Raw genomic sequence first — 14,785 nt, forward strand, 5'->3', positions numbered from 1 at the left:
CTGTTCACCCCCTGAAGAAGGCTTTCGGATGAAGTCGAAACAAATGTAGAAAAAGTATAAATATAGCGTGTTCTTAAAATTCCCGTTATAAACATAATATATATTATAATATAAAATTTTAAAAACAAAAATAATAAAAAATATAAAGTAGGTACTCGTTATGTGGTAAATTAATGAAATTTCACCCAATTAGAGAGATCTTTCATGTAATAAAAAAGAAATGAATTTATTTTATATGTAGGTGATATTTCTCCGAGAATTCTATAATGTAACCGAATTTTTCCTTTTACGTTCTCCTAATTTAAAAACAAACTGGTGGGTAGATATATAATTATATCTGAATTTTTCGTCCAGAAACTTGTTTTATAGGTCATCTATTTATGGTCAAACATGTTCTTAAAATACCTACAAGCTTGTGCTTAAAAACGTATTTCTAAGAAAAGCTTACAATGTATTTGCCAGTTACGGTGACAAAGTTCAATTATTTGATACAAGAAAAAAGGGAAACAGTTCTTGGACTCACACTTGTTATTGCTCTTGACAACTGAGTTATTATATGGCATTATCTATTTAATTTCCTTTGCCTGTCTACTATTTATCAGTGTTCCATTTTCAATTTCCGAATAGCACCTACAATAAACCTTCACACCGTTACCATGGCAACGTGGCAGCGCGCGCATCCAGTCTATCCCAAACTTTGGCGAGGGCCGGTCGCGCACGGTAAACAACGAATGTAAACAGGCATTCGAAATACGAATTTAGAACGTGTTGTTTCGACCTTTGTCCGTGGATTTAGTTTTGCAATATGGTGTTAGAAGTACGTAGGTTTTAGATGAGAAATAGTCTACTGTGTAGTGGTATGGTAGTGACAGGTGCAAACCGATGGCAGAGGAAATTCAATGTGGGGGCGGGACGGTAAGTCACTCGTTTCAATCGTTTAATTAATTCGTGCCTTTCCAATTTACTTTTTTGTAACCCATTTGTCACGAAAGACTTGCGATCTAAACGCTTTTTTCTTTTTGCAGAAAAAGTTATCTACTTTTTCAGAGATCAACGAACAAAAGATATATTTTATTAATGCTAACATAAAAGCTGACTGACCGGTGAAAGACTAAGTTTGACTGTTATTAAAGGATTGAAAGTTTTAATGGTGGATAGTTAGACAATTAACTTGATGTTAATTATTACTTATCAAAATTCAGTGAAAAACAATTTTCATTTATCAATTTAAAAACATTTTTATTTAACACATCATATTAACAACTTTTTAAATAAATTCTCGACCTTCACACTTGGTGTTGGTAAAAAATCCATACTGTATTAAGTAGGTTTAGATAATAGTTTTGTTCACACCACAGAGGTAGCAAACAAGCATACGGCCCACCTGATGGTAAGCGATTACTATGAACTCCTTTTATTCCAGCGTATATTATTAGGTGCGCATTGCCGACCCTGAAGAAACATCTTTACCCCTTTTTAGAAAAACCCCATAGTCTCTTAGAAAAAAACTTTGTTTATATATAAATACCATAAAGATAACCATACACCTATACATACATACTATTTTATTGGCGTAATAAATGTGAAAATGGAAGTAAATATTTACACATTTGATCCAGATAAATCACATTTTGCATAAACTCGAAGTAACCTTCGTAACTTAAAGGAGTAAGTACTTTTTGTCCCGGAAATGCGTTCCCGTGTCAACTGTTCAAAGTTCATACTGATGAAGGCTAAAGCCAAATCTAAAACAAAAAGGTAAAAGGCACTTTTAATGTGTTTTATGCAGTAAATAAAATTGAATAAATAAATGATAATAATAATAATAATAAAAGGCGGCTCACTCCCGGGAAAGATGCAGAAAGCGGTGCCCTTAGATTCTGCCCGCATTGTACGCCGGTTTCTCTCCCTGGGGCCCTGAACCGCGGCCGACTGTGCTTCTGCCGGGGGTTAGTTGCCATCTCCTCCCCTTAAGAGGGGAGATGTGAATTTTAGTAAAATTTTAAAAATTATAATAATATGGTCGCTAAAGTAATAGGGCAAAATAAATATGAGCTTTGGAATTCTCATGTGATCTATGCATGTAAGTTTATATATATCACGAAATAGATATCAAGGGGCAGTACTTACCAGTTACGACTAACCAATTATTGCAATGATTATTAATGTTTTAATTTTTTTTTTTGATGGATGAAAATGGTATGGTAACCCCGCCTGCGCTAACGGGATACGCTGGCGGAGCACCAGTGAAGGATGATAGGTGACAATGAAAGCAGGCCAGTTAGCCCATCGTGATGAAACACACTAAATTTAATTACGATGGTTTCCAGGGGGAACCGCGTGGAGGTCGACCTGATAGGGTTTATTGTTAGCAATAGGGCTAATGAACTCCATTACTAACAATCCCTTTCCCCCCTTAATGTTTTAATTATAATTCATTTTTAGATTACAAAGATAGAGTTTCTAGTGTCAAAAACGGAATAAAATTTAGTTAGCTTGAAACTAATACATATTTTTTTAACTTTATAATATATTTCTCCCATATCATTGTTATATCGGCCTTTAATCATCCACTGCTGAACATAAACATCCCCCTTAGGGGGTTTTGCCAATAGTTGCCACGCTTGGCAGGCGGATTGGCAACCGCAGTCAGGCTTTAGAGATCTTCTAAGAGGAACGCTGATGCTAATCCCTCGCTCTCTCTTAGTCAGCTCGTACGACACCCATGGGAAAGGAAGAGGCGATCTATTCTATGCCGGGACCACACGGCCAATATTTCTTCCATATACTGAATAGTAAATGTACATTGTGCTAACTCTATTTACGCACACATGGACAATAAAGTTGACCTACTTTTAGTATAGTATTTGTGTAGAGACACTTTATCTACATAATCTAAGATTTATAAGACTTTGCCACGCAAACAGTAATTTTTGCCCCGTAAAGAAAACTTCATTCTAACTTCGCAGCTTCATTAATCGCAATATTAATATGAAACCAAAATGAAAGCAAACTCTATATTCTATTAGTTAAAATTTAATAAAATGAATTAATTGGCAGCCTATTTCTTAGGTGGCTGTTAAAAAATCTTCATTATATATTTTGTTATTTTACTGTTATTTTTTTAATATGTATATATATGTTTTTAATTTAATTTATTTCGTAACATATTTTGCATTGTGTTTTTAGAACACAGTTTTTACTGCTCTCTGCAAAATGGAGTGAACTCACCCACCGCACAAGTAACTATTAGTGTGAGGACTAGTTTACTAGTTTATATTTGTTTTTTTTTAGTTTATATGTAGCAGTATTGAAATAACTATAATTGGTAAAAGTAAATTTTCATATTGTATAAATGTGAGCTTATTGCTTGTAACATATAATTATACACAAATAAATCATACATATACATACATAACCGTAAAACTAACCGCGTTAATGCTCCACAAGCTGAAAAAGTTTGAGAATCTCTGATGTAAGTCATAGACAATAGAGCTACTTCTAAGACGACTCCTATCGCAGCAAAATGTGTTGCTTGTTAACATTAATTTTATTTTTGTTTATTTTTACGTTGACCTGTCTGAATTACATTTATTAATTCATTGAATAAAAATCCTAATCGGATATTTTTCCATTTTTCTTTTTTTTTTATAAAAAATTCTCACTGTCGTATAGTTATAACAATAGACAGACTTCAGACGCCTGCATCATTTCGAACAAAAGATCGTTTGTATGAAATCTATGCAACCAGTTCACTGAATTTGAAAATTGTACACTGTATTTTATAGTATACAATTTTCAAATTCAGTGAGCTAGTAATTTTTTTTTATAATGCAAAATTGAATTTAGTGTTTGAAATAGAAATATATTATAAATAGTTGAATGTTAATTTATTTTATTATATTCATACTTCTAGATGGTTGCACAAATTCATTTTCCAATCTCTTTAAAATAAAGGAAGTGTGGACTCTTAAATAACATAATAATTACATGCTCAATTACCTAGCTATTTTCAAATATCGAATAACAAACTGTATTTTTTCTTTTTTTTATCTATCTACTTCAAACTTGATAGTGCGACCTGCTGAACAACGCCCGCCATTACAAGCCTAAAGAAAATCCTACAAAGAGCGCTTGAAGTAGTGACATCCTATTATTTGCTAAATCAATGTTATTCAAATGAAAATAGTACTTAAGTCTGATAGGCATAAAGATAAATATCACTAAACGTTCGAACAACGTTGCCTTATTTTAAGTGCTTTCGAAAATGTTACCTGTTTGAACAGCCGTAGGGTCTATATTGTGTCGTGTCAGTCAAGTTTGTCTTGCGCTTGCCAAGTCATTAGTATGCGAAGGGTTGGTAAATGATGAAATAGACGTTTTCTTTGCGAAAATCCCCTTTGTTTTCTAAAATTTGGGGCACACGTCGAAATTTAAACATGACAGTGAAATTATGGGGTACGGAGCCATAATACCTTTGGAATTTCCATAAATTCATGATGTTTTTTTCTGTGAAATGAAAAGGGGATGGTGATTCCACTTGCGCTGTCTAGGTGCTAGCGAGGGATGAAAGGTGAGGGTGAAGTTAGCTCAGTTGGTTCATCGTGATTAATTTAGTACGAATTAAATACGATGGTTACCAGGGGGGGGGAGCACGTGGAGGTCGATTTGACAGGATATATTACACTACTCCCCATCGCTATCCAACCCTTTCTCCAATGCTTGTGAGGTATTATGAATATACCATAGCGTATTCTATTAGGTCCATAGAGCTTTCCATGTCTATATGCGACGGATACCACTTACCATGGGGGGGGGGATCAGGTCGACCTTCCCGCGAGACCCCTGGAAACCATCATACCAAAATCAAACTGGGGGAGAGGGATTGTAAGTAAGGACCCCATTGCTAGAAGTATACATAAACAGGTCGACCTCCACGTGATCTTCCCTGGAAACCATCGTGCTGAATTCCAAGTGTATTCATCACGATGGGCTAACTGACCAGCCTTTTCATTCTCACCTATCATTCCTCACTGGTAGTCCACTGGCGTATACAGTTAGGCTACCATTCCAGGGTTACCATTCCATTGTTATCCATTAAAAAAACCACTTCACATCAAGTGGGCTGTTAGCTTTTTTTTACAACACAGGGGGCAAACGAGCATGCGGCTCACCTGATGGTAAGTGACTACCGCCGCTCATGATCACCCGCAACACCAGAGGCACTGCAGGTGCGCTGCCGGCCTTTCAAAAAGGAATATGTTCTTTTCTTGAAACACACGATGTCGTATCGGTTCGGAAATTTTACTGCTGGAAGTTGATTCCAAAGCGTGATAGTGCGTGGAAGAAAGTGCCTTGAAAAACGCACGGTGGAAAACCGCCACTCGTCCAGATGATTGGGATGAAACTTTAGTTTGTGGCGGGTTGTGCGGTGGTGAAAATTAGCAGCAGGTATCAATCCGAACAATTCTTCAGAGCATTCCCCATGATTTTGGTATGTTGCTGCAGTTTTTATACAACTTAGAATGGCAAACAAGCTGACGGCCCACCTGATGGTAAGTGGTAACCGTCGCCTATAGACATGAGCAGTACCATGGACATAACAGAGTATACTGTTTCGCCCATGATACCCCCCATGCGTTGCCATTCCTGAGGACTCAGGTGTTATTCCTCTGTACCCAGTAAATTCACGCCATATCCCACCCTTCAAACCGAAACACAGCCATGCAAACACAACTGCTTCACGGTTGAAACACGAATAGAGCAGAGGTACCCAAGCAAACGACTTTTGTACAAAGTCTCCCTGTGGTAAAAGCAGTTCTGCTGCAGTTCAAACATTTTTTGCAAAGAGCTCTTATCAGAGGCAGCTTTTATATTATGACGTTAATTACACATTCACGTATCGCAGATAATCAGTTATTGACATAAAAGTTGTCACAGATACGGGTGTGGATGCCATCTGTATGTGCCGACATAGCATCGATAAACCATAGTATTACGCGACATGGAGATTAATTTATTTATTTATTTGAAAATTACTCACCACACTTACAGTCTCCCAAAACGTGTACTGAGCCATAGGTTTATTTTACAAACTTACAAATGTTGTACAACATTTTAAAAATATATCAATTTTGTCATTAAATATATCAATATCTGGCTGCTGAGCGATCAGAGAATTGAGCAGAGATATAGCCTGATAAGTGGGAGCAAACTGAGCAGTACAGGTGCGAACCGGCGGTGCCGATAGTAGTCGACAAGCACGCAATCGCATGCAGCGTTGGGGTGCGTACAAAGAACAACGGCTAAGAGTTGCAGGATTGTCTATTCTGTCGTTGAGCAACCGATAAGCTAAAACTATCATAGTAGAACACTATACTACCATCCGATATCTGCACGGATAATGTATGAATAACTTAACTGACAGGTAACCTGGTAGTGGTTGCCGTCACCTAGAAACGTGGGGGGGAAGGGATTGTTAGTAATGGAAAGGTTAGTCCCCATTACATATCACGATTAGCTAACTGAGCTGCCTTTTCATCCTCACCTATCACCTTTTTTGGTTTATGGTACTGTTCATGTCTATAGGCGACGGTTACCACTTTCCATCAGGTGGGCCGTCAGCTTGTTTGCCATTCTAAGTTGTATAAAAAAAAAATCCGGGATATCACACCTAGTTCAGTTAAATATTAAGAATTTTTGGCACCTATAGACCGATGCAATGATTAGTTCCGGCATTCAGAAGCTATTTAATGGCGGATTTGGGTATGTCGAGTTTTAATATCCGTGAATACGTGATACGGGCTTATCTAGAAGTGTCAGCGCGACCGACGGCAGCGATTGTCAATGAGACAGCGAATCGATTAATTTTACCTTCACGAGCTTCAATTTAAATTCTCATCAATTGCCTTTACACAGAGACGTAGCTAGACCAATATTTAAGGTAGGGCAAAAGAACTTTTTGCTAGGGCAGAAATCATAATTAAGTGACTTCGAAAAAGCGAATCAGTCTAATTTTCTTAGGGCCTTTTATTTTAAAGCAAGACATTAAGCCTTTTTAGGTTGTACTTCCCAATAGCGAGGGTGGAGGGGGGGGGGGGGGCTAGCTACGATTACCGTATGATTTACAGTTTTTATTTTATCATTCCTTCTATGTAATTCCTTGTTCTTAGAGCCACATAAAGTGTACATTATAACACAGGCTACAAACGTGCATGCGGCTCACCTGATGATAAGTGACTACCGCCGCCCATGATCACCCGCAACACCAGAGGTATTGCAGGTGTGCTGCAGGCCTTCTAAAAAGGAATATGCTCTTGACTTGTGATATTTCTTAAGTTACCACGAAGGTGGTATGCAGATCAGGTCTGATGGTGCATAGTTATCATAATCTGCAACATCAGGAGTATTAGATGCCGCTGCCGCCTCTGAAAAATCCTTACAGGCGTTTCTGAAGAAGCGTAATCAAATTTGTAAAAGCTCACACTGCAATCTATTGCAGTGTGAGCTTTTGCTCTAGCAATGCTCTAGCATTTATGTTAAAAATTCTTAAAAAATGATTAAGGTTCTAAGATGTGATAATTTATTTATTTATCTACTTTTTTACTGTAATAATCAAAGAATAATACAAAAATATAAATATATATTACATTTATGAAGTATAAGAAGGCGGTCTTATCGCTAAAGCAACCTCTTCCAGACAATCTTTGAGTAGAGGAGAAGAGAAAATACACGGTAGCTATATAGCGCGAGAAATGCCACTAATAAAAAAGGAGTACGCTCATGTAAAACAAACAAATGATTATGTGTTTTCCGTAGACGGCATACGATGTAATAATAGAAGATAGAAACAACATATCAATCAGTTATTTGGATAAATTTTAATCATGTTCTGAAAGTTTCACAAGACTTTACATAATAATTTAATACAATTTATTTGAATTTTCCTTTCCAGAGTAGGTACCTACTGGTCTACGGAGAAATTTGTTTATTGTCAAAATTGTAGAACATTGAAACTTTCGAATCAGTATCTAAACAATTATTATAACTTTATAATTTAATTTAGATATTAAATATTTTAATATTCTACCGGCGCTTGTACAACGGATTTTTTTTGATGGGTGAAAATGGTACAGTAACCCCGCCTGCGCTAACGGGATACGCTGGCGGAGCACCAGTGAAGGGTGATCGATGAGAATGAAAACAGGCCAGTTAGTCCATCATGGTGAATTCATCAGGGATTAACCATGATAGTTTCCAGGGAGAACCGCGAGGAGGCCGACCTGGTTAGGTATATTGCTAGCAATGGGATTCTCAGTCTCCATTACTAACAATCCTTTCCCCCCCTGTACAACGGATTGTGCTCAGAGGAATCGTTCAATATGATGCCCACAGCCACTTTCGACCATCGTACGGCTCGCCATCGACAAGGAGTCCACGCTCATACCCTAATCTCATAGCTCATAGCCTAAATGGTCGCGTACAGCGCAGTTTCAGAGATGTTTCCTCCCACGAACACTCAGGTTATGGAATGAGCACCCTGCTGAGGTTTTCTCAAGAGACTACAGCATGGGGTTCTTCAAAAGATGGTCGTCAGGGTCGGCAATGCACGCGTAATACCCCTGGCATTGCAGGCGTTCATAGGCTACGGTAACCGCTTACCATTAGGTGGGCCGTATGCTTGTTTGGCACCTCAGTGGTATAAAAAAAATCATTTTTGTTTATTTTTCTACCCATCTGACACCTTTTTGCGTAATTTTTTCAAAAAGCAGAAGGTTTTCAATTCGGTTGTATTTTGTTTGTTTGTTATCTTAAAACTCCGTCATTTATTCGTGTTTCAATCGTGAAGCAGTTGTGTTTGCATAGCTGTGTTTCGGTTTGAAGGGTGGGATATGGCGTGAATTTACTGGGTAGAGGAATAACACCTGAGTCCTCAGGAATGGCAACGCATGAAGGGTATCATGGACGAAACAGTATACTCTGTTATGTCCATGGCACTGCTCATGTCTATAGGCGACGGTTACCACTTTCCATCAGGTGGGCCGTCAGCTTGTTTGCCATTCTAAGTTGTATAAAAAAAATATATTTAAAAAAAAATTATAAATCGATTTAGAAAATTATTTTTTTTCAAAATCGGAATAGAATCGATGTAGACATTTTATAAAAATCGGTTTAGTAGTTTTTTTATATATATATATATATAAATTAAACTATTTAACTGTAAAATTTCAATAGGACCAATCTGAGAGTTTTGTTCTCTGGTTTTGTTCGTTTTCTTGTTTATCGCCTTCGCGATATAAAATAAAAAAAGTTCTTTCAAGTAAAAAAAAAAATCCCAATTGGTTTATAAATAATGGCGTTCTGAGGTCTTCTATTCTTACGTCAGATTGAAAATTAGTTTAGAGTTAAAGCTCAAAAATGTAAATAAATTAAGCACACCCTTTCCGAAGTGTGTTTAAAAACCAACCCTTCACGTTGATCTGTGGAGATTCCCATCTTTTATTTACATTGCACGTGAGTTCGTAACTAACTTCGTGTACATAAGTAAACAGTTTAAAATAAACAATTTTCTCTAACGTGAAATTGATCAAAGCGGAAATAATAGAATATTCATTAGGCAAGTTCCAACAAGCCTGGATCCGTCGCACCGGCGACGATAAATGTTCATGTAGCTATTTACATTTTATTCAAATGTCAGCAAAGGAATAGAGTCCTCCATCGTGGATTCCATCTATATTATTATTATTCATTATCATCTCTATATATATATATATATATATATATATATATATATATATATATATATATATATATATGTTATTGATTTAGGATAGGCTACCCCTTCCTTACCTGTGGGTGTCGTAAGAGGCAACTAAGGGAAAGCAAAGGATAGACAGCAGCGTCCCTCTTAAAACATCTCCAACGCCTAACTGCGGTTGATAATCTGCCTGCCAAACGTGGCAACTATTGGCAAATTCCCCCAAAGGGGAGGCTTATGTTCAGCAGTGGACAGTTACATACATACATATATATGTATGTATGTATGTATATATATATACGTAATAAACCAATCCAAGAACATTATCTCATTCAAACATGATTATAATACTAAGCAACAAAGCTGTAATATAATAATGTATATAATGCCCAAGTTTCAGTGTACTGTACCCAACAGATCAAAGGGATTCTCACAAAATCTCATACATTATTTTCTTTGAAGTTTCCAGCTCTGTTATTTATTTGAACTTTGCTCGCAAACTTTTTAGTTTTTAACTGGTTGTTACTTACCGGTTTGGACTTTGATCAATCGACCAAACTATTGGACTGCGACATTATTGAAAATGTTTACGCATTTTTAGGGGAACTCCCCAGAGAAGGATTTTCGTATGTTTTTTTTTCTTTTTATATCTACATTACGCGTTAACGTCATCTATTATGAAAGGGTTTTGTTATTTTTCAACGGACTTGAAGAAGAAGAAAGTTCTCGATTCGTTTGTTTTTATGTTTGTTATCTCACAACTCCGTCAGTTATGAACTTATTTGAAAAATTCTTAATTTGAAATAAATTGGTTTTATAAAAAATTTATTAAAATCAATTCAGTAATGCTGCCATGTATGTATGGATGCACTGCCTCGATGTGGTGCGTAGGGAGACTGTACAAAAGTCGTTTGCTTGGACACCTCTGTCCCACTCGTGTTTCTACCGTGAAGCAGCTATATTTACATGGCTGTTTAAGGTAGTGAATTTACAGGGTACAGAGGAATAACACCCGAGTCCTCAGGAATGGCAACACAAGGAGTGTATCATGGGCGAAACAGTATAGTCTGTTATGTCCATGGTACTGCTCATGTCTATAGGCGACGGTTACCACTTTCCATCAGGTGGGCCGTCAGCTTGTTTGCCATTCTAAATATCTTATTTTTTTTTTTTGTAAAACTCAATTTGAATTATTTAGCAATCAATAAATTTTAATCCCGTGTTTGTTTTTAATTTTGAAACAATAAAGTTCCGTTGTTTTTTACGGAGCAAAAAACTACCCGCAGAGCAAAATACATTTGTAAACACATGGTAACGCGTTGTTAATTGAAATATTTCCAAATTTATTTATTTTATTACTTATTTTGCACTTTATTGCACAAATCGTGTCTGTAAAACATCTCGTCATTCATCGGTGTATGCATTTGCATGATTGTTTGTTTACCATTGAAGTCTCTGTTTACGGAGTGTCGGCAAGTATCTTAAATTTTAAAAATAAATACAAAAGCAAATATTCACATTTCGTAAAATATTTTTTTCTTCAAACCGATACTATTTCCTTTCCTTTTATCCAATCATAAACTTCTGACAAATGTCACTGCGTTTTGTCACGCGACCACAAAGCGAACAAAGACAAAAAACAAACAAACTATTTAATCGATTTTGATAAAATTTCTATGGGATTAACTGAAAGTATATCTTTTCATATAAAAAACATTTTTTTTAATTTTGACAATAAAAAACATAGAACCTCCTTTTCGAAGTCGGCTCAAAATATTATGATTAATACAGAAATGGACTGTTACTTCGGTAACATAAATTATTCATTGCCATATCTGGCAAGTTTCGTGAGAGACGAGCGTTATAAGGATTCGGTACCATGCTTGTCTATGTACAACATTTTTAAAGAAAACTTTATGGTCACATTTTAAAATGTCACTATTTATCTATGGTTTATTAAATAATTTATATGTATGGTTAGAGTTTTCTCTTGAAATTTGCAAGTTCTATAAGTACAAAGCCATGGTAGATGGTCACAATCACTCTACACTAAGGATCACGAATTGATTCCAAAACTAGTTGAGCTATTTCGATCTATCTACACGTAAGGTAAACCGGTAGTTATAAAATTAAAATATATGTTTTTAAATTACTGAACTACCGTGGGTTTCTATATTATATCGGTGCCGTGTGGTCCCGGCATAGAATAGACCACCCCCTTCCTTTCCTATGGGTGCTGTAATAGGCGATTAAGGGAACTTCTTGGTAGCTAGGAATGGGTAGCAACGTCGCTCTTAAAACATCACCAAAGCCTATCTACTGTTGCCAGCCCGCTTGCCAATCGTGGTAATTATTGGTAAAACCCCTATTATGGGCCAGTTTACAATTTAAATCTTCAAAAATACAACTGTAATAACCATATCAAGTTACATGTTGTTTACTTTTGTTACTTGTTGTTTTTGTACAAGGCCTACCAGAGGGAGACTTTGTACAAAAGTCGATTGCTTGGGTACCTCTGTCCCATTCGTGTTTAACCGTGAAGAAATCGTGTTTGCATGGCTGTGTTTCCATTTGAAGGGTGGGATATGGCAGTGAATTTACAGGGTACAGAGGAGTAACACCTGAGTCCTCAGGAATGGCAACTCATGGGGGGTATCATGGGCGAAACAGTTATACACCGATACTCTGTTATATCCATGGTAATGCTCACGTCTATAGGCGACGGTTACCACTTTCCATCAGGTGGGTCGTCAGCTTGTTTGCCATTCTTAGTTGCATAAAAAAATTAGACAATTTTCTATTAAAATTTAAAAAAGTATTATAAAAAATAACAAAAAATAAATATATTTTCTGATGATATCAACTAACATATATACCTTCGGTAACGAGATATTGATTTTCACAATCGTCATGACTTTCTTTCTAAGCTTTTAAACCAGAAAAAAGTAAAATACAATTGAGAAATAAAGTGGACGAAGCAAATTGAGAGAACAATATTATATTTAGAACATAAATATCAATTTATAATCAAAGTTTGTGGGGGAAAGGGATTGTTAGTAATGGAAACTGAGAATCCCATTGCTAGCAATATACCCAACCAGGTCGACCTCCTCGCGGTTCTCCCTGAAAACAATTATGGTCAATTCCTGGTGAATTCTACATGATGGGCTAACTGGCCTGTTTTCATTCTCATCGATCACCCTTCACTGGTGCTCCGCCAGCGTATCCCGTTAGCGCAGGCGGGGTTACCATTCCATTGTCATCTATTAAAAAAATAAAATAAAGAGTCCTCCATCTATCTGTTATTATTATTATATTAAAAAAAAATGTATGTATTTAAAAATATCCTATATCCATTAGAATGTCAGGGGGTTATATGTCAGAGAAATAGAATAAAGATGTCAAACCGTTTTCCGCTGTCTAATAAGTCAGATATGAAGGCGAGAAAAACACCAAGCGATGCGCCACTCCGTATAAATTTACAGAACAAATACCTACCTCTATGTGAATGCCGAGTTCTTTTATTATTTCAGTAATGTAAACATTATTATACAATTACGAATGAAACCGGGAGACCTTTGGAGAGCTATAAAAAGTGAGATTTTATTTAATATGAACCTACTGCCTACGATGACTAAAGAAATGGGCGGAAAATGCCAAACTAAAATTATGTTACAGAGTCATAAAATTATAGCTAGATTAATTTTTAAACAGCTTACAAAGGATCTCGTTTGGTTTGTTTCTAGAGTCCCGTATTTCAAAAGTAAAAAATTGGAATATAAGGGTTTTTTGTTGGATGAATGTTTGTTAGTCTTTCACGTAAAAACTATTGAACGGATTCGAATGAAATTTGGTACATGTGTAGGATATATCCTAACTTAACACATAGGATAATTTATGTGCTAATTTACACGGGTAAAACCGCAGGATATAGGTAGTAAAAAAGATTTTAAGCACACAAAAGGATGGAGTAAACAATGAGGAAAGCTGGTATTCATTATATATATAAAAGTGTATGCAAATATGCCGTGTGGTCCCGGCATAGAATAGGCCACTCATTCCTTTCCTGTGGGAGTTGTAAAATGCTAAAGGAACTTAATAAATAACTTTAACTTAATTTAAATGAATAAAGTAATATTTACCTAAAGCAAAGAGTGAGAACGACATGTCATTTGTTAGTTTTGGTCCAGTATTTCCAGACATAATAAACAGGTAAAGTACATATATCGATACATACTAAACAGGAATGACAAATACCACGCGGACAGTCGCAGGCATCAGATAGTAGGATAATAAAGCAAAAATAAACAAACAAACAAACGGTAGAACTCAAACCGTGGTTGCATAAAATGTTTACAACTGTCACACTAACAACACAGTACTATGTTAAGTCGGTTACCGAAGAGTAGAGTACACAAAACGGAACAAACAGACTGAGTGATGACGTATAAATTGTACTGCTGTGTAGCGCTCGCACTGTAGCGACTACAACAGTCGCAAATATAAAAGTTTCCCCTTTTTTTGCAGGGGGTAAAGGATTGTTAACAATGGAATTTGACAGCCCGATTGCTGGCAATATGCCCTGTTAGGTCGATCTTACCGTGGTTCCCCCTAGAAACCATCGTGAACAATTCTTGTTGAATTCGTCACGATGGGCTAACTAACCTATTTCATCCTCACCTATCATCAGGTGGGCCGTCAGTTTGTTTGCCATTCTAAGTTGTATAAAAAAAAAAAAACACCAATTTGTCACACAATGTTAACGTTTCAAACCCATAAAATCACTCGCAAATCACTCCGGATTTCAACCCGGCCATGCTTTGTAACCTTGTTTAACGCTATAAAGTAAATACGTTTGCATGGTGTTCCAACCCTGAATTATCTATTCGGCAAGATATTAAAATAATACGTCGTAAACTTCTGTAACAAACGTAATTATAAGGAAAGTTCGTAACCAAAACAAGACGCGGTATTGTTGTTTTCAAGTACTCTCTCTCTCTATTACTTTGTGGAGATGGCTTGAATTAG

The 14,785-nt window shown here is 36.3% G+C and overlaps 1 protein-coding gene across 1 annotated transcript in view; it reads left to right on the forward strand.

The window, feature by feature from the left end:
- The first annotated feature begins 703 nt into the window (after positions 1–703).
- LOC113519372 (calcium/calmodulin-dependent protein kinase kinase 1) overlaps positions 704–14,785 on the forward strand; it is a 215,073-nt gene continuing 200,991 nt past the window's right edge. Inside the window, exon 1 of the mRNA XM_052895708.1 lies at positions 704–915. Coding sequence (XP_052751668.1) covers positions 883–915 — 33 coding nt within the window. The 5' untranslated portion in view covers positions 704–882. The remainder of the gene's footprint in view (positions 916–14,785) is intronic.

The sequence above is a fragment of the Galleria mellonella genome, unplaced genomic scaffold (genome assembly GCF_026898425.1).
Source record: "Galleria mellonella isolate WM207_F2 unplaced genomic scaffold, CSIRO_AGI_GalMel_v1 utg3070, whole genome shotgun sequence".
Lineage (NCBI taxonomy): Eukaryota > Metazoa > Arthropoda > Insecta > Lepidoptera > Pyralidae > Galleria > Galleria mellonella.